Below are 20,717 nucleotides of genomic sequence, written 5' to 3' on the forward strand. Positions count from 1 at the left end.
AAACAAGTCAATAACACTAGTTGGTGTGATAGTCAGTCCTTTGTTAAATTGTCTTGAAATTGTTTTTAACCATTACATTTATCATGGACCCTAGCAAGTAAAATTACCATGAAGCACATGGGATTTTCTTCATATTATGTTAGTCCTCTTAATGCATGTATCACCTATTCAGATTGTCCCTTATTAAATACAGCAAAAAGAATATTTTAAGCAGTCTTTTCCTTTAAGAGTTTACATCTGATTTCATTGACATAAATTGAAAATAATTATATCGCTAATACTAATCAGACCTAATGCTTGGTTTAATTTATGGTTATGCTTTATATATTTCAAACATTCCTTGATATATATTGTAGAAGGTATGCTTTCTTTGTCATTAGAATACATATAAGGTCTAAAGCTTGTTTTTAGCCATCAATAATTTTGTCTTCATCCCTGATTAACAAGACTTTAGACCAGACACCTTTCAAAGAACTCATTTAGCTTTACAACATGTTTGTGAGGAAGGTGTGAGTGAAATATTATCCCTGCATTATAGATAAGAAAGCAGGCTCTTAGTTTTTTGTACTTGTATTTTATATTTTAATTGTTTTTTGAAAAATTTCAAGATAATCTGTAGAAAGAATAGTATAAATGAACCCATCTGTACCATCACACATTTCCTCCACTGTCGGATTATTTTGAAGCAGATCCTAGCAATCATATCATTTTACTTGTAAATATTACAACTGCCATACTTAAGAAAATTTATAGCCGTACATAAAGTCAATATATCATCAAAAATCCAGACAGTGTTCAAATGTCTCAGTCTTGTAATTTTTTAAACAACTTTTTGAATCAGGATCCAAATAAGGACCATACATTGCAGTTGATTGATTAGTTCTCTTAAATCTCTTAATCTGTTGGCTTTTATTCTACCCGCCTCTTTCTCTCTCTCTCTCTCTCCCCTACACATACACACACACACAATTACACACAATTTGTTTGTTGAAGGAATTTGGTCATTTATCCTACAGAGTTTTTCAGAGTCTAGAATTTGCTGATTGTATCTTCAAGTTGTCTTTTTTCTTCTATTTTTGAATCAGATTTAAGTTTGTTTGTTGGTTGCTTAGTAAGAATATGTCTTTGTACTTTTATCAGGAGGCATATAATAACGTCTGGGTCTTCCACTCATGTTAACATCCACTGATGAACATTGCTTAGATTCTTTATTTCATTAGGGACTGCACACTGGTGCTATTTTAACATTCTTTCTTCATTTATTAGCTGGGACACCTCTACTTCATCAGCTATTAGGTTGAAGGACAGTTTTTACAAGAAAGCCAGGATAAAGGCTTGATTTTTTGCATTTATATTCTAGTTACCAAAACTATGAGGTGGTTCCCTAGCATCCTTCAGAGGTGACCAATGAGTTAGTTTTTAAATATCATTATGAATTTGTGGATTTAAAGACTTTTCATGCATCAGTCCATTACCATTGTAATTCTTATTGATGTTCAGATTGTCCCATCCTTGGCTACTGGAAGCCTCTTCAAGTTTACTTTTGAGTCCTTTTGGTACAACCCTAGTAATCTTTGATTTCTGGTAGAACAAGATGTTCCAGGCTCATCCTATATATTTCCTGGCCCAGGCTGGGGATAAGCCATTTCTCTAAAGAGCTCTGATTCCTTTTAGTAGGAAAGAGTATTTAGAAACTATAATCTGGGTATGTAGTAGACATTTTTAAAGTCATAGAGTCAAAAGTAAAGTAGGAAACAATTTATAAATCTAGTTCTGATCTGGTAATTTTCCATTACCACAGAAATGGAGAGGTTGAAGTACAGTTTTAATTCAAAAATAATGAAAAACCTAGAAGAAACTTTCCTTTGACTTCAGAGTTAATTATATTTTGTTACAAAATTGACTTCTCAGATTGTATTTTTCTTGACTTCACTTGGCCTTCTCGGGGTAACCATCGTCTCATGCAGTGGAAAGTTGTAGTTCAATATGTGCCGATTGACAAAAGTAGAGCCAGCCAAGGATGAAAATTTCATAGTGAATAATCTCAAATCTATCTACATATCAATAGGAGTTGATTTTAAAGCCTCCCAAATCAACTAAAAAGGTTTGGAATTAACAAAAGCAAAACAAGAAACTGACCTTGGAGAGAACGCTTATCTCAGAACATGTTTCCTCATCTATAATTTAAAGAGTGGACTGTGGATTATCTCTAGGATCTGAGTCTATCAGTGTAAAACTTTTTATCATTATCTGAGTTATTCTTTTGTTATTCATTTATTCATCAAATATTTTGCAATCACTTAGTGGGTACCAGGCAGTATTTTAGTTGGTGTAAATAATGGGGGCAAGAATACCAAGTTGCTTGCTTTCATACCCTGCTGAGAGGAGATACTTATCTCATCTATACATTGTGTGAGCCCATAATGATAACAGTCCTAAAATTCATCTTGTGTTTTCTAATCCATTCCTTGTTTGGGAAGTGAAGTCCTGAGCACTATTATTGATACTTTGCCCACAGTGAAAAAAAAATTGCATGAACTTTCTGACATTATCAGAAACTTTGTTTACTCACTTTTTCTTTGACATGCAGTTTTTTTGGTTGAAAAAATTTCCCATTAGTTAAATTATTTTGGATGATAAAATATAGAAGTTAATTCAGATGATCTGTGTTTCATTTGCACCTTTTAAAAACCTCTCGTGTTGTAAAAATTTAGTGGTATTTATGGTTACCAGAGTTAACGGAGTGTACAGTATTTATATACTATTGTATTATTTTCTATTAGAAGGATATAAATGACCCAGTTTGTCAGATTTTCTACATAGCTATTTTTGTTTGAAATGGTATCCTGGTATTATTAATAATTGTACCTATTCATCTGTAAAAATTTCAACTTATTTAAAAGTTGAATCCATTTTAATTCTATATACAAAAGGTAGTCAGAAATTTGTATTAAAATGGATTTGGGTGGAGGGAATCACAATTTCAGCAACAAGAATACTTCATATTTTATCATTTAGGTGTTTTTTTTTTTTTTTAATACTAACAGCAATAGAGGGTTGTCCCCCCAGCCCTCCATCTCTGAGTCAGCTTTCATTTAGTCTGAAAGAAGCATATCAAAGATGCTTCTGAGAGCTTAAGTCATTCTCTGCTAGTGATAATAAACTTTATATTTAAAGAGGTTGATTACATGTTATCAGGCTCCAAAGATGCCATTTAGGCAGCATTTTTAAATACTGTATAAGTAATTACTTTAAAAAGTTAATTCACAAAGTTTATTACCAAGGAGTATAAAGTATAAAGGAGTATAAAAAGACCCTATTATGATAAAATTACAGTGTTGGCCATAAGTGTTAACAATCCTCTGAAGACACTCACATTCCTGCTTTTTAAAAAATGACAGGATAGACTGTCTCTTAGTTATCAATCCTTATATTTTGGGATACTTGAAAATTTCAAAGTTATGTTGCTACTTTATATAGCATACATTTTTTCTCAAGTGATTTTTGAATAAGAGTTCCTTCCTTCAGATAAGAACTTCTTATGTAATGTCTGTATGGTGTTCACCTGCCCATATTTACCTGGTTTTCAGGGAATGAACAGCTTTTCTTCCAAACTCTTTCCTACTTCTATAATGTCCACATAGACATCATTAAATGTGTATTTTGGTGTGTGTATCTGCACACAGACTTTCTTCACGCTAGACTCAATGAAGTGAAGAATTTCTTCCCACTCTGAATCAGCTTTTGTAACTGCTAGCCAAGTATTCTTCTACACGCATTACAGTAAGCTTAACCATACTGCTCTAGAGCTGCTCTACCCAATGCAGTAGTAGCCACTAGCCACCAGTGGCTGTTAGGCACTTAGGATGTGCCTAAGTTGGCACCAAGTTGAGATATGTTGTAAGTATAAAATACAGACTGGATTTTGGTGGCGTAGTGTGAAAAAAGAATGTAAAATATCTCAAATTTTTCTTATCAATTACATGTTAAAATAATACTTTGAATATATATGGGTTACAAAAAATACATTATTGGGCTTCCTGGTGGCGCAGTGGTTGAGAATCTGTCTGCCAATGCAGGGCACACGGGTTCAAGCCCTGGTCTGGGAAGATCCCACATGCCGCGGAGCAACTAGGCCCGTGAGCCACAACTACTGAGCCTGCATGTCCGGAGCCTGTGCTCCGCAACAAGAGAGGCCGCGATAGTGAGAGGCCCGCGCACCGCGATGAAGAGTGGCCCCCGCTCGCCGCAACTAGAGAAAGCCCTCGCACAGAAACGAAGACCCAACACAGCCAAAACTAAATTTTAAAAAAAAACAAACATTATTTTAAAATAATATATTAATTAATTATTACATAATTATTTTCACCAGTTTCATTTTACCTTTTTTAATGTGGTTACTAGAAAATCTTAAGTTACTTACATGGCTCACATTATATTTCTAACGAACAGCATTGCTGTAGAAAATGTCATGTCAATCATTATCCAGGCAGCCAAATCACTATCTTTGCTTAATAGATAGGTCTATTCCAGACTTTCTTTTCCACGATTCCTTGGAAACTACATGTAGTTGCTCGCTTATCATGTGACTTAGCAGTGCCTGTGTGTGACTTGGGAATAGTCTCTTTTGCACATAGACACAAGAAGGATCACACAATGTCATAACGAGTGCCACTCAGAAAAACGGTTTAGACTATCAACGTGTATGAAACCATTGCCTTTGTTGTAAAATGTTGCATTCATCATTTTAAAAAATAATTTTTACCATTATAAAGGTTATATTACTTTGTGGATCTTTACCTATGAGCTTTGTAAATGAATGTTACATATGAAATAAGTGTTAATGATGAAAGCCTAACTGTTTGCTGTAGTAAACATTAAGTTATGGTTTTACTGCTTTAACTGATAACACTGTATACTATGCATGAGTATTAGAATAAGAAACATACTTTACTGATTCTTCTATTTTATTACTGTTGAAATAGTTAACATAACTCAAGAGTTATAACATGCTGTACTTGTTTTATTGCAAATTTTAAGACGTATATAAAAGACAGCAAACTCCTACTTAAACTAAGAGATCAACACAGAGATTATGTTTTAACCTCATGTAATTTAACATAAGTGCTATATGTAGTATACTTTGAAATATTACTCAGTATTTTTAATATCAAGCATTTTTAAAATAACCTTCTAGATATGAGCTTGAATATTGAAAATTCTCAAAATTACATATTTTAAATTTCAGACGATCAGCAATAAGATGGTAATTGCATCTGGTATAAATATGGTAGCTAAGCAATAAAACATTTATTTGATCATTACAGAAATAGTCTCTTGTAAAACAACAGTTTTGTCTTAATATTTAGGAAACCAGAATTCGGGCAATGGATAAGGATAAAAAGAAAAGAATCCATAATTTCTCTGTCATCAACCCTGTTGCTGGACAAGCTACAACTCATATTTTTGCGGCTGACAACAGAGAAGATCTTCAGAAGTGGATGGAAGCCTTCTGGCAGCATCTCTTTGATCTTAGTAAGTTGACGTTTGGATTTTCTAGTAGTATATTCATGTAGCATGAAAGGACGTACATAGCAATCCAAATATTAAGATTATATTATAATTGTATAGTTTGTATCAAGAATTTGTTATGCTCTTGAATAAAATGGTGGTATATCATCAACGCCTTGATGCTTTTTTCTCTCCATCTTTCCCCAGTGCATGACTGATTATAGTATAGTATACCTTTGAATTCCTAGTATACTTACCTGTTACTTTTTTCTTTTTTTTTTTTTTAAGATTGTTTATAGCTACTTTTATTTTTATTTATTTATTTATTTTTGGCTGTGCTGGGTCTTCGGTTCGTGCGAGGGCTTTCTCTAGTTGCGGCAAGTGGGGGCCACTCTTCATCGCGGTGCGGGGACCGCTCTTCATCGCGGTGCGCGGGCCTTTCACCATCGCGGCCCCTCCCGTTGCGGGGCACAGGCTCCAGACGCGCAGGCTCAGTAGTTGTGGCTCACGGGCCCAGCCGCTCCGCGGCATGTGGGATCTTCCCAGACCAGGGCTCGAACCCGTGTCCCCTGCATTAGCAGGCAGATTCTCAACCACTGCGCCACCAGGGAAGCCCCTTACCTGTTACTTTTAAGTTCTTCTGGTCCCTAAAACAACTAGACCACATTTTTTCAAAATATTCGGTCAAACTACTTAAGGCAGTGTGTTTGATCAAAGGGATAGTAAGCTACATGAGGAGTAAAAAACTTCTCTAGGGTAGTGATAATCATAAAATATTGAAATGTTCAAAAGGAGATTCATTTTTATGTAGGCTTCTGTTAACTCTCAATTCATTATTATATCATTTTGGACATTATCCAAAGAGATTTTTTTTTTAACTGCACATATGGTTTTTCAGTTTCAATAATACAGTTCAATGGCATGGATTATAAAAACAATGTGATAGTAACGTAATAGAGTCCTAGTATGTAAAATATGTGAAGTTCTAATATTCTCAATTTAAGGAGGAATTTTATCAACAGGAAAATATTGAAATTGTATATTGAAGATGTAGACTATTGATAATGGCTGTTTCTAAGCAAACTAAGCCTACTGTAGATTCAATCAGAATTTTATGTCTTTAGAATACTTTTCTACAGAACTGAAGAGTAGAGCCATTTCCAAACAATAGAAAGTTATTTCTGCAACTCCTAGAAATAATCCTGGAGATATTTTAGGACATCTTAGGAGCTGTTACCGAGAACTCTAAAAACAGTTAATATCTGCAGTCCTCAGATTAATTTTTATGTCTTCTCTGATCAATGGCCTGGTCAGTTATTACACTGATGGTTGAGGAGGGGGAAGAAAAGGGATCTAAATTTATTGATTACCTTCCACATACCATATGGCTTCATTTATTTTTCATAACAACCCAGTGAGGTAGAAGTTTTTTCCCCACTGCTCTAAAGATGAGAAAATTGAGGCCTGAAAAGGTTACAGGTTTATTGCAGGGAACCAGAGGACTCCCTCCATGGCTTTCTTGGATTCTTTAGAACTTGTTTTCCTTAAGTCCTATCCTTTGGCACTCAGTAGATATTTAAATATTTGTTCCAGGCTTATTAGCATGAGCTACATTTCTTTATTTTAAAATTTCAGCTGATCTTAGGTGTGTAACTTAAAAGACAACAACTTCCTTTCATTTGCTGATCACAGCTAAAATTTTAACTGCTTTCCTAAATGCTCTGATTTAGAGAGTCTGTCTTATAAAAGACTGTGTTACTTTTAGAAATGATTCTGGCATTTTATAATTTTTATGTAGACAAAAACAGGAAGGAGGAGTAAAGGAAGGTAAAAATGCCAGAATATTATAGTCTGGATATCAACTACTATTAGATGATCTCATGTTTTCATTCCCCAAATTATGTAAAATTATCATGCTAAAAGAGGGACTTAGAGGGATAAGAAGCTCATGACATTTTTATACTGTCAAAGTAATAAGAAAGTGATGACGACTAGTTTCTCAGGTCTGGCTACTTTTTTAGTATTTAATGCTTTGGGGATAAAATCTGCCAATCTATCTAATTTTTAAAGTATAAGTTCTATTACATTTGCTGTTTAGAATTCATTGTGTAAGATATGAAGGTATGAAGCAAAGATGGAAGGGTTTATACTATCCTGAAGATTGACTTGTACTTTAAAATTTTTACCCTCCTAGTGATAAGTGTAGCCTCTTGTGATCTGAGGTGAAATATGATCTGTAGAACAAAGAGGATAGATATCCAGGGCAGAATAAAGTAACAGTAATTTAATACTTAGAACAAATTTCAATTGCTTGACTTAGCTTAAGAGTATAAAATCATGAGGGTGAGATAATTGGAAATCATGAGAAAACACTAATGGAACTCGGTGTGTTTAGCCTGTGGAAGAACAGCCTAAGGAGTGAGGGTTGGGAGGCAAGGGGGAGGGAATAGCTAATTTTTAATATTTGAGAGCTAACAAACATGTAAAAGAGGAATGACACTTACTTTGGACGATCAAATAGGGTAGAGCTAGGAATGGTGAGTCAAAGATAAATTTTTTTCAAATATTTAATAATATAAATACTGAGTTAAATAAGCAGCTTAACTTGACTGGGAACATTGTAACAATAAATATGGTGGGAAACATCTTCAATATACAGATTTTATGTGAACAAAATGTATCCATTTAATATTTCATATTGGGCCTTTATTTTTATGTTAGCATATTAGTATTACATTTACCTGTGCATGGTAAAATTTATTTACTGGTAAAATAAATGCTTAATTGTAACGTCTTGACCAGTGAACATACCACATTTATACCTATGACTCTGTAATACATGGGATAATGTGGCTTTATATTCCAGTTTTCAACATGATTAGTAGTCTGCTATCAGTTTAACAATGAAAAGCTTTCATCTATCAATGTAGAAAAAAATACTGCACTATATAACTTGTCTAAGGTTTGACAGAGAATTGTTTGCTGGTTTAGTGTTTCATTACTTTCCCAGTAGATAAGGCCTTTTTTTCCTGCCCCCAAGAAGGAAAGGCTGGCTTTTACATATTCATCTAAAAAAGTAGAAAGGAGGAATAAGTTATCAGATCTCAGATCCTACTAGATTTAAATTCTACAGAACAACCTTTGAAGACTCAAACTCAAGATTTTATTCCCTTTATAAATTGCTGTGTGAGTTATTTTGAAATTTTCACCATATTCTATACTTAGCATTGTAATAAAACATACTGAAAGTTTTTTTTCATGTTTCTTAACTATTTTTTATGTTTCTAAGCATAGTGAAAGGTTTTTTTTATGTTTCTTAACTATTAGGTGGTGGATTTTAAATTTATGCATGTATTACCTTATTAAAATGACAGTAAATTAGACTTAAAACAACAAAAATAGATAATTTGACTAAACATGAAGTGTCTTTAATTTTTAAGCCATGGAAAATAAGTTGGATATTGAATATGGAGGTTGAGAATTAATAAGAGAGAAATATAGATCATAAATCAGTATTAAAAGGCACATGTATATTACATTTACTTTTCTGCTAATGTAAGATAGAATATAAGAATGGTAAACCTCCATAACTTACTTTTATAATGAATATATAGACACATAGTTTATAGCACAGCTGTTACACAGCATGCAGGTCCACAATAAAGACAGAAAGGTTAAATTTTTTTACACCCACTCAGGAGAAATAAATCTGAGAATTTTATTTTGAGATGAACATAGTAAAACATAATTACAAGAAAAATTAAATGTTGTCCACACTTTTAAATTTTAACTTAATAATTGAAACAACTTATTCAAGAGTATTTTTATTATTATTCTGAATGCCTAATGGCTTTATTTAAAGTGTCCTTCCTAAAACAGATTAGATCCAGTTAGAATTTTGAGTGATCTGTCTTTATAGTAACAGGTTTTTATATACCCTAACTAAAATGAAAATACAGCATTTTTCTAGTTTCCTGATTTTTGAAAGGGCATGATAATCATCTTAAGAGATCATTTTTATATAAGCAATTCTTATTTCTTAATTCAAATTTTCAAAGTTAAAATCATTTTTGAGAACCACTACTCCTTATGTTTTTTTCTACTTCCTTCTAGGTAACTATATTTCAGTTAATTTTTACCTTTCAACTGTCTTAAATACTGGATGTTTTTATTTAATGTTTAAAATGAGAGAATTTATACAAACCTTGCGGTAAACAGAGATTTTAGTTATTGACCATCTAGTGAAGTAGTATAGTATTTAATAGCCTACAGATCTTAGCTTAATATCTGTTCATAGAGATTGATATTTAAAATAGAGTACTTTTATGGCTAGACTTAGACTTTGAAATTATGGGAAGTACTAGGATTTTATAGCTTCTTTAAGATAATGCTTTATAAATTCACTTACTTTTCAAAGCAAAAAATGTGTTAATATCTGTTGAAAATTAAATATACATCTTCACATTTATGTTTTAAACTAGCCTGCCTTTTTCTGTCTTTCTTAGGCCAATGGAAGCATTGTTGTGAAGAACTTATGAAAATTGAGAGTATGTCACCACGGAAACCACCTTTGTTCTTGACAAAAGAGGCAACCTCAGTCTACCATGATATGAGTAAGTGGGGTTTGTCTTTTCTAAGCTGCAGGGTAACAAAAACAACATTGTCCTTACTCAAGCAGCTTATTCTGTTGACATTAAAATGCTAAAATTTTCAGGGCACAGTCAAAATGAATGAAAAAAGACTATGATTATAGTCTAAGGAACTCATGTTTAATAGATGAATTAATACAAAATTAATGAATACACATTTTTCATAGTTTGAATGCTTAAGATCAAACAAAAATGTTAAGGCTTCAAAATGAATAAGGGTGCACTGAAAATAAATATTAGCTGAGTAGCTGATGAAAATTCTGAAATGTAAACTTGAGATTCTAAAATATAATTATGTTCAGTAATTTTTTCCATATTTTATTAAATTTGTTTTAAAGTAGCATTGATAAATGAATATTAATAAATGGACCCTTTCATCTCAGGCCAAAAAATTGGTTAAGTTTAATACTTCGGAAAATTTAAAATTTCTAGACTCATTAATATTCCATTTTCCCACACTTTGAAGGGTATTTGTCTTTGTGGGATTGCCTCAGTGAATAGTGTTGTGAACAAGCACAAGTCAGAGCTAAATTCTAGTGTATTTTTCCACCAGTGTCCCTGCACTTACATATACCTTAAAATGTTGGATTTAAAATGAAACATTTGAGTTTACACATTTGAATATATCATGTAATAGATGTTTATCTGTGTTCTGTTTTTCCCAAGGATGATAACCAAAGTGGTATTAGGGCTTCACTCTGTTTCCATGGGTTTTTTGTTTTGGATTTTTCCCCTATTACAGAGACTGCTGGTCTACTTGAAAGAATACTAATCCAGTTCCATTTTCCCAGTTTACATATCAGGGTTTTATAAAAGGGAATCCACTCTTACCTAGAAGTCAGAATAGATTTTAAATCCAACAAGAGATATTTTAGAAATACTTAACCTGTAGAATTCAAAAAAATTCTGATGTAGCTCCACTCCTTTGAAAGCTGGATTTTACACATTTGTTTAGGAATATCTTTAAGTGTGTGTGTGCGTGTGCAGTGCACAGTACATGATCTCCTTATTGTTTGGTTCCATTAGTTTGGTTAGTTTTACAAGTAAACACATTAAAAAAAAAAAAACACTTGCTTATCCTAGTCTGTTTTTGATAACTATTTTAGATAACATATTGTAATAACTTTCTTGGGCAAAGCATATACTGCTTTTGAATTTTTTTCCATGTATTTTTTTCTTAAAATTATTACAGGCATTGATTCACCTATAAAACTTGAAAGTTTAACTGATATAATACAAAAAAAAATTGAACAGACAAATGGAGAGTTCCTTATTGGTCAGCATGAAGAATCCTCACCACCTCCTTGGGCCACACTCTTTGATGGTAATCACCAAGTTGTCATCAAGAAAAAGGTATTATCTCCTGCAAGCAAGCAGTTACATGATGGGAAAGGGAAAAAGAGACGAGCTCCCCTTCCTCCTTCTGGTAAAGCTGCATTCAGCTTAAAAACACAGAGCAACACAGATCAATTGGTTAAGGACAACTGGGAAAAAACAAGTGTATCTCAGACCTCGCCTTTGGATACCAAATTGTCAACCCTAATGCATCACTTACAGAAACCAATGGCTGCTCCTCGAAAACTTCTTCCTGCCAGGAAAAGTAGTTTAACTGATGGTGAGCACACAGACACTAAAACGAATTTTGAAGCCAAGCCAGTGCCAGCTCCACGGCAGAAATCTATCAAAGACATTTTGGACCCTAGATCATGGTTGCAGGCACACGTGTAGAAAACCCTTAATGTCTAAGACATTTAACAAAATCTGTAACTGTGAGGCTTAATTCAGAAGCACTATAGATGTAGGAATATGTAATTATGTAGGTAAATATGACAGTGATTTACATCAATAATTAATAAGCTATTAGGTGTAAAAAATGTTTTATAATGAAGAAATGGATTTCTCTAGCAGAGTGCAGGAGGCAGTTTCTAGACAATATCCCAATTGTTGGAAGGGTTAATTTATTCCTAAGTTAGTACCAGGCAGTGAACAAGCACTAGGCAGAAGAAAGCATTAAAATTTCTTTGGGGAGGGATTGTCTAGTAATTTAAAATGTGTTAAATAAGAGCCATATTCTCATTGTGGGGATTTTAATACTAATGGAATGTTTCAAAAGTTTTATTCAAACCACAAATTATAGAATCCACCCAAGAAAATTTCTTCTTAGCATTCTGGAATTCTCATCTAATGGTCCACTGGCTCTCATCTATTGTTTAACTCACTAGTTAACTCAGTGACCTTTCAGATTCCTGAGATAAATTTTGGAATATTAAATTCTTCATTTTTAAAGGGAATATGTAATGTGCTGTTCAAAGTTGTTTCCTTGATGAGCCCTGAAATCCTGTTGACATTAACTCTCATAAGTAAAGCAAAACATTTTTTAGTTTAAGGAACAGGTAGATGAAATGTACTTTACTTCCGCTTTTCTATGCATGGTACTAATTTCTATTGTGACATTGGCATTTGGGGAAGTGAGTAGCTGATTAACACCTTAAGATTCATTCAGTACTTATATAAAAAGCAGATGGCTGATTCAAAATATCAGAAATGTTGGCCATGATAATAATTTTCAGAATTAATCCATCTAAAAGATTTTAATTAGATTTCCTTTTTCTTGTAAGGGTTCATGTCTGCTACTGATATTTGTCATTAAAAGTCATACTCTTACAATAATGACATTGGAATCATTTCCATAGGAGGTAATTTCCATAGCAACTAATCATAGTGACACAAACAAGATTATGAAATCAAGTGATGAATAAATAGCAACAGAATGAATACCTCAAAGGAACAAAAAAATCCATTTTCTTAATAATTATGCTTCTTATAAACAACAGCTAGACAATTTAAAAAATCTAATCAGAATTTCCAAGTAAAATAAAGCAGTTTCCATAAGGTGTCAGCAGCAGCACTAAAAATCTCAAATCACACTGAACCCTAAATGTCATTGCAACAAATGAAAATATAAGAATTAAATTACTGCCCTGTGTATAATCTCTAGAGATCTTTTTAAAGCTTGTAAGAACTCTATTTGGATCAGAACTACATTATTTCAAAGTAAAATGAACACTTGACAAAAAATAACATTAATTTAAATGGAGCCTTTCATTATTTTTAGATAGCAGAGTCTTTTTTCATTTATGTAGAATGATGTAACTGCCAGGTTACTTTTGTGTTTACCCAGGACTCCTAGTAAGAATTGGGACTCAAGGGAGTAATGATACAAAAGGTCTCTTGTGGCTGGCGACACCAGGATAGACATAGCATTTGATGAGAAGGAAATCCTATATGCTTGCCTGATAGAATTTAGAGACAATCAAGTGTATGAAAACCTAAAAAGGTAGGATTAATTTGTTTTTTCTAACTAGAAGGCTCTCGTAAATCTCAGTTGTGATTGCCAATTCAGTAAATGACATTAAAAATCTAATGGATATTATTTTTGTTTATTTTGTAAACCTCACTGCTGTTTTTGACAGCATTTTGACTGTCATTGCCACTAAATTATTGAGCTAGAAGATGCTGCAGGAAAAATTGTTTCTGAAACTGGCATCTAAGCATTCTTGTTTTGTTTTTTTGTTTTTTTTTTTAGTTAAAGCCTTCCTTAGAACAAACCAGTGTTAAAACTTCCAAATTATATTCTTGTCATTTCTCCTTATGCGTATTATATCAAGAAGGATTTAAGTTGTACAGGAAACAGAATTTGTTCTTAGAGAAATTACCTAGCAGTTGTGCCCTTAGTGGGCACTTTGAAACAAGCCTGAAGCCCATCTTCCTAGAAACATTTAGGCGAAGCCTGACCAAGGACCACCTCCCCCCAAAATTATTTAGGCTGTTTCTGGGGTCCCATCTTACTGTATGTTACAAAGCCTTTAAAATCTGACTGTAGTCTTCAGCTGTACTTCTTTTGACACGGTACTCATTAGATGTTAGTTCTCCCCACTCTCCACTCCCCGCGAAAGGTATAATAAAAAGTTAAGGATCCTTCCCTCCTTCCCTCCTTCCCTCTCTCCCTTCCTTTCTTCCTTCCACAGTTAAACAAAAATCTAAAAATACTGAGTTAAACACTTTGTCAAGGAGTTTGTCAAAAGAACGATTTGTTTTCTCATTTCCTAAACCGGAAGTTTATGACAGAGAAAAATATACCATGTAATAAAAACATTTCAGCTTTTTATGAGCTGGCTTTTTACATTCCTTGTTTGTCCTTTTCATTTGTTTCTTGATATATGAAGACTAGAAACTTGAAACAAGGAGTTAGCTGTCAGATCTTGATAATAATGTTATAATTGGAGATACATAATAGAAAGAATAGGTATTTTATTATAATTCAGATGATCTGATAATAATATCTTAGAAAATTACATTTCAAGCTCTGGGATATAAATTACTTAAAACATCATTAAGATAGTATTTTAATTGCTACAAAGTAGTGAGCTTTTTATTTAAACATCTTGCAAGGACAGAGAAAGCATTTTGTTATTATAAATGCACACCTCCTAAGGTAAACAGTCTTTAACAATATCAGGCACGCCAACCCTTGGTTAGCTTTGTTAAGTCCTCCCTAACTGTCTGCAGCGGCCCCCTGACCGCTTTTAAACGGACGCGCGTGTACCTGGGAGAACTGAATCCGTTTACTGCAAGTGCCTTCTCTTTACCCTTTAGCTTCCTACTAAATGTATTTTACCGGCTACTGTTTATTAAAATGGAAGCTGCCTTGATTTAGAGACAATTCATGTAAGGTAGGTTAAGCAGTCAAGTATTTCTTTAGGCTTATGTTCAGCTCCTCAGCCACCTACTGAGAAGTTAATTAATTCAGTACAAAATGAAATTATAGGGCAGTTTGGTGTAGTTTATGTTAAATGCCATTTGAATGTAATCACCTGTGTTACCTTGAACGAGGAACAACCGTACTAGATAGAGATAGAATGCTGCACCATGAGCAAGAGAAGTGCTTTGGCAGGAAAAATATCTGTACCTGTGGTTAGAATTTATCAAAACTCGTTGTCTTTTTAAAGAGTGAATTATTGAACAGTAATTAAACTTTAACTGATGACCATTTATATTCTCATAGTTGTCTTTGGTGTTCTATTAGTCTTAAACTACAATGTAGACAGAGTTGACTTTTTGCATTTACATTTCAAAGACATTACTGTTTGTATATGTTTACATGTTTATGTGTAACTGCTTCATTGCTAATAATAGTTATAATGAAAATGGTTTATTCTGTATCATGCATATTCTAAGTTAATACTAGAAAAGTGTTACCTTTGAATTTTTAAGAGACGAGATTTCAGTTGAAAATATGGTCAGGTATGTTATTTTCTATGACATACTTGTATCATTGGCATTGTTTATAATTTTTATTTTTTAATTAAATGCGGGTCAAGCTTCTGGATTAAAAAGTGTTACATCATGCATACATATATATATTTTTTTAAGTATTAGAGATTGATAAGGAAGCCAAGGTCATGTGATTAAAACTTATATATTTTAGAAGAAGTGATTCATGAAAACATTTTCTAGATTTTTCCTTTAGGTACCCCCTCTGGGCTATAGACTGATAGACGTAAACAGTGTTGTGAAATCAGGTTAAACAGAGAAAGACATACTACCCAGCAGCTGGTGCTAATTATTGTAAGACTAATATTCAATAGCCTTGGTATAACTTACATGTATTACAATGTTGTATATAATCCTCTTACACTGTACTCTTCTGAAAATCCACTGATGTAACCTTAGTTTCTTAGGTTAGTGGTGCATAATTTCCCCAGAGCTTAAGTTACTCTGATAATAAATTAGGGACCTAGGATACTCAGCTGCTGTTAGCCACAAGGAGACTCATTTTAATGCACCTCCCTCAGTACTTAATTTATTCCCATGGAGCACCTCAGGGAAGAGGGAGAGAAATGAGCAATCCTGGCTCAAATATATTATTTCAGCATTTTACTTCTAAATCTGTAGTGTAACCAGAAATATTTAACATTCCTTTTTAGAAGAAACGTCCCTTTCTCTAAGGAGAGAGGACTGCTAATCAGTGTGCTCAGATAAGCAAAATACCTTAAGGTTCAAATAACATAAATTTAACTATTAAAGAAATATTAACATTTTTATTTATCTCAAGATAGGAAAAAATACCAATCCTGGCATGTTTGATAGGCAAAGTCATTCCAAATCTTGCTAAAATTGTGTTTTAAATTGCAGCAATTTGCTTTGAGAGATGTGGTAATCTCTTAATGTAACTACTAAAGGAGAGATAGATTGAAAAGATCTTATATATATACATAATTATGCTGTATCATAAACATGTTGCAAGATATCAAAATAGATCATTTTGCTGAAAATGAATACTTTTCTGAGTGTTGTATCAAGATATATTTTTGTTTACTCAAAAGAAGACAAATTTTTTTTGTGTGAATGGATATATTTTTGTTGAATTTAGCCAACTGAAAACATATTTTCAACTTAATTAGTTGCAGCAATTTTAATTTTACCTTAAAGGGGAGAAAAAGTATCAAGAGTTATCCATCTATTCACCTTAAGTATTAAAACATATGTTTTATATTTATTACATATAAAAGTAGAAGTATATACATACATATACATACATGTACCCTGTCAAATCTTCAATCCAGATATTTTCAATTAATTTTAAAAGATTCTTTTAAAATGTGCTGCCAGTGCTAGCAGAAGTCAAAGTCCAAACCGCTTTCCACAGTTTACAGGGAACATCACAACCCAGCTTCGACTGCCATTCCCTTCTAGGCACTTTCCTCTTGTGCTCTCATCTTTTGGACATTGCCTCAACAATCTGTGCTGTTTCTACTTGCTCTTCATTTCTTATGCTGTCCTCTCTTTGCCTAGAATATCTTTTCTGCTCCTCTTCTTCATGCATTCTCCTCTCAACCCACAGTCAGCAAATTTTATTCATTCTTCAAAATGGTAGCACCACTAAATTCACAAAGACTTGGTACCCTCCTCAACCTCCCCATCTAGGTGGGGTTATACTCCTTCCTCGTGCTTTATACGTACCTCTATTTATAGCCTAAGTCCTTGTTTGTATTTCTGTATTCCCCTAGGTATTAATTTTATGAATTTGTTGCTCCTACATAACAAATTACCATCACCTTAGAACAACACCCTTTCATTATCTCACATTTCTTTGGAATAGAAGTCTGGATGGGCTTCAATGTGTTCTCTGCTTAGGATCCCACAAGGCTTATATCACGGTGTCAGCCAGGCTAGGCTCTAATCTGGAGGCTCTGGGAAAATCCGCTTCCAGTCTTTTTTAGGTTGTCAGTAAAATTCAGTTTCTCATGCTTGTTGATTGGCCAAGGGTCACTCTCCTAGAGACCACCCTCCAGTCCTTGTACGTGGCCCCCTCAATCTTCAAAGCCAGCAACAGCTCATTAAACCTGACACATCCAAATTCTCCTTAAGGAGGATTTGAATCTGTCTGACTTTCCTGTCCACAATCAACTGGAGAAAACTGCCTTTTAAGGGCTCATGTGATTAGATGTAGCCCACCAGGATAATCTCCCTTTTGATTAATTCAAGGTCCACTGATTAGTAACCTTAATTACATCTGGAAAAATCTCTTTTGACTATAATGTAACATAGTCGTAGGCATGATATCATATTCATAGGGCAGGAAATCTTGGGGGCCATTTAAAAATTCTGCCACCTACAGCAAGTTAGATTTTTCAAGGGTAGGGAGCATGTCTTATTTGACTTTTAACCCTGTCATAATAGTAATGAGGGAGGATTATTGTGTTTTTATTATGTGTAAGGTATTGTGCTAAGCACATGAATTAACTCATTTAATCCTTAAAATAGTCCTCCTAGTAACCCCACTAAACAAATGTAATGTAGGAGACTTGCCCTGGGTCACACTGCATGGTAGTTAAGAGTGTGATTTCTGGAATTAGACCTTGATTAAATTCTAGCTCTGCCATGACCTAGCTGTGTGATGGGGCTGGGTTTTTTTTAACCTCATCTAAGTTTGGGGGTTTTTTTTGTTTTTTTTTTTTTTAATCTTTAAGCTAGAAATAGTACTTACCTCATAGGATAGTTGTGATTACTCAATAAGATAATGCATGTAACACATAGCCCAGGGCCTTCAGTTGTTTTTACGACCTTACATGTAGAGTGAAACAAATGTAGAAAGAAAGGAATGAAAAGATACAGCTGATATATATATGTGTGATATGTGTATATACATACATATATATTCTTTTTTTTTTTTTTAATATTTTAGGTTACAAATACAAATTGACTCTTTTTTAAAATTTTATTTATTTATTTATTTTTGGCTGCGTTGGGTCTTCGTTTCTGTGCGAGGGCTCTCTCCAGCTGCGGCAAGTGGGGGCCACTCTTCATCGCGGTGCGCGGGCCTCTCACTATCGCGGCCTCTCTTGTTGCGGAGCACAGGCTCCAGACGCGCAGGCTCAGCAATTGTGGCTCACGGGCCCAGTTGCTCCGCGGCATGTGGGATCCTCCCAGACCAGGGCTCGAACCCATGTCCCCTGCATTGGCAGGCAGACTCTCAACCACTGCGCCACCAAGGAAGCCCCAATACATATATATTCTTAAAAGAAATTATAACCCTTGTCCCATTTTTATTTTTTGCTTGATGAGAACATACTGGAATTTAAGAGATACCTAAAATATGTCCATATACTCACTGTCCTAATATAAGAACCCTATGTTATGCACTCTTGGAGTTTATAAGATTAAGAAGAATACTTATTCCGGAGAAGTTCACATTGTTGTTAGTGGGATCAACTGTATTAGAGAATATCGATATAGATTACTGCTTAAACTTGCCTCCTGTGTATATAACATAAATATATCTGTATACAGACATTTAAAACAATCGATACCTACCATCAGTGAACTTAAAAAATTAGTTGAAAAGATTAAATAATACATAAAATAACAGTGGGCAATATAAAATAACAGTCAGTGTAACACAATTAAGCATCTGATTTTAAGTGCTATGAGAGATCCGTGAGGGGTATGAGAACTTTTACACAGCAATTTTTCGACAAGTGCAAAAGGCCTTGTATCTTTTTACTACTAAAATGATGAATTAAGCAGTGCAAAATTATATACTATGAATATCTTTGCTGTGAGAACAAGTCATAATTGGCAGATTTTTCAAATCTAGGGGAAATAAGTGGAATAGAAGTCAATTTATCCAACAGGCTCCTGGAGGAGTTTAATTTTATACCATTCAAATTTAAGGGAGATTAGTTGTCATGGAAGTTTGTGGAAAGGAATGGATTGGATAGGCAGTTAGCCTGTTGTTAAGAATCAACCAGCAGATTAGCATGGCTGAAGTAAAAGTGGCAGTAGGGGAAAGGTAGGGTATGTTGGACCACAGGCAGGACCTTAATGCCAGTTCAACAAAATAAGTTAAACTAAGTAGGAGTAGTTGACAACAGGACTAGAGTTGGCAGAGTTAGTGGAAAGAGCACACAGCCTATGAATTGGGAGAACTGGATTCTAGTCACTGGTTTACAATTAACTAGCCATCTTGCCTTGGGTAAGCTATTATTTACCAGTTCAACTTCATTATCAGTAGAACCACTGAAATGGCTGTTGGTGTTTGTCTCAAGCTAATCTAGAGAGCCCTAGGTTCCTGAGGTGATGCCCTTAGAGGCTGCAACCAGTGGGGGTGACGCCAAGTGAGTGAGTCTCTGGTGCTCCCTCTCCTAAATCTCCTAAATCAGCTAGAGCAGCTCCAAGTTGATCTGTTTAATTTTAAACCCCATGAGGTAGTATTATAATAGCCACCGCTTTACAGGTGAGCAATTTGAGGCACAGAACAGTTAAGTCACTTGCCCAGGGTCTCATGGTGAATGAGACAGAATTGGAAAGTAATCAGTCATCATTCCAAAGTGAGTGATCCACCTCCTCATTGTACTACAACCTCTAATAAACGTGAAATAACAAAAAAACATTGAGAGCAAGTTTTGCCAGACTAGCCTGAAAACTCTTTTTCCCTAGTGATGTGATCACTTGGAGTATCTCTTTGTATTAAAGCCCCCAATGAAAATCGATTTCATTCACAGTTACATCCAGCCTGTACTATTCTGGGCATCATGTCTGGCCCTGGGAGGCATTTGGGAGGGGAGGTTTGGGTATATGTAAACCTGACTCTACTAGCAGGCCGTGGAGAGCATTATAATAGAAATATGAAAGGGAGGAAAAGATAAATTCCATCCAGGAACATCTGGCAGGATGGGTATTTGAGCCAGGCCTGAAGTATGAGTTGGTTTTCATTAATTACATTTCCTTTTGGTAAAAAAGCAACAGGTGATAACTGAAGCAAAAGCAACAACAGCAAGACTGGTGGGGGACTTTATTGAAAGGCTATTAGAATCATCCAGAGGAATGAAGGGGGCCTAAGGAAGGTTGGACAGGACAAGTCAGGGTCCTCAGCAACATAAAGATTGAAAGAATAAAGTTTTATTCTCCTAGAGTAGTGACTACATCAACATATTAAAACTTTTTAATATTGGGGTGAAAAAATGAATCACAGAACTTAACATCTAGAGCTGT

General features: G+C 34.2%; 1 protein-coding gene across 5 annotated transcripts in view; it reads left to right on the forward strand.

Moving 5' to 3' along the window:
- RTKN2 (rhotekin 2) overlaps positions 1–20,717 on the forward strand; it is a 193,079-nt gene that overhangs the window by 67,704 nt on the left and 104,658 nt on the right. For 4 of the 5 annotated variants that reach the window (XM_036827905.1, XM_036827904.1, XM_036827907.1 and 1 more), the window contains 3 exons: positions 5,370–5,535; positions 10,017–10,124; positions 11,353–13,497. In XM_036827905.1, coding sequence (XP_036683800.1) covers positions 5,370–5,535; positions 10,017–10,124; positions 11,353–11,888 — 810 coding nt within the window. In that variant the 3' untranslated portion in view covers positions 11,889–13,497. The remainder of the gene's footprint in view (positions 1–5,369; positions 5,536–10,016; positions 10,125–11,352; positions 13,498–20,717) is intronic. The other variant, XM_036827906.1, reaches the window with a different exon arrangement.

Source organism: Balaenoptera musculus, chromosome 16 (genome assembly GCF_009873245.2).
Source record: "Balaenoptera musculus isolate JJ_BM4_2016_0621 chromosome 16, mBalMus1.pri.v3, whole genome shotgun sequence".
Taxonomy (NCBI): domain Eukaryota; kingdom Metazoa; phylum Chordata; class Mammalia; order Artiodactyla; family Balaenopteridae; genus Balaenoptera; species Balaenoptera musculus.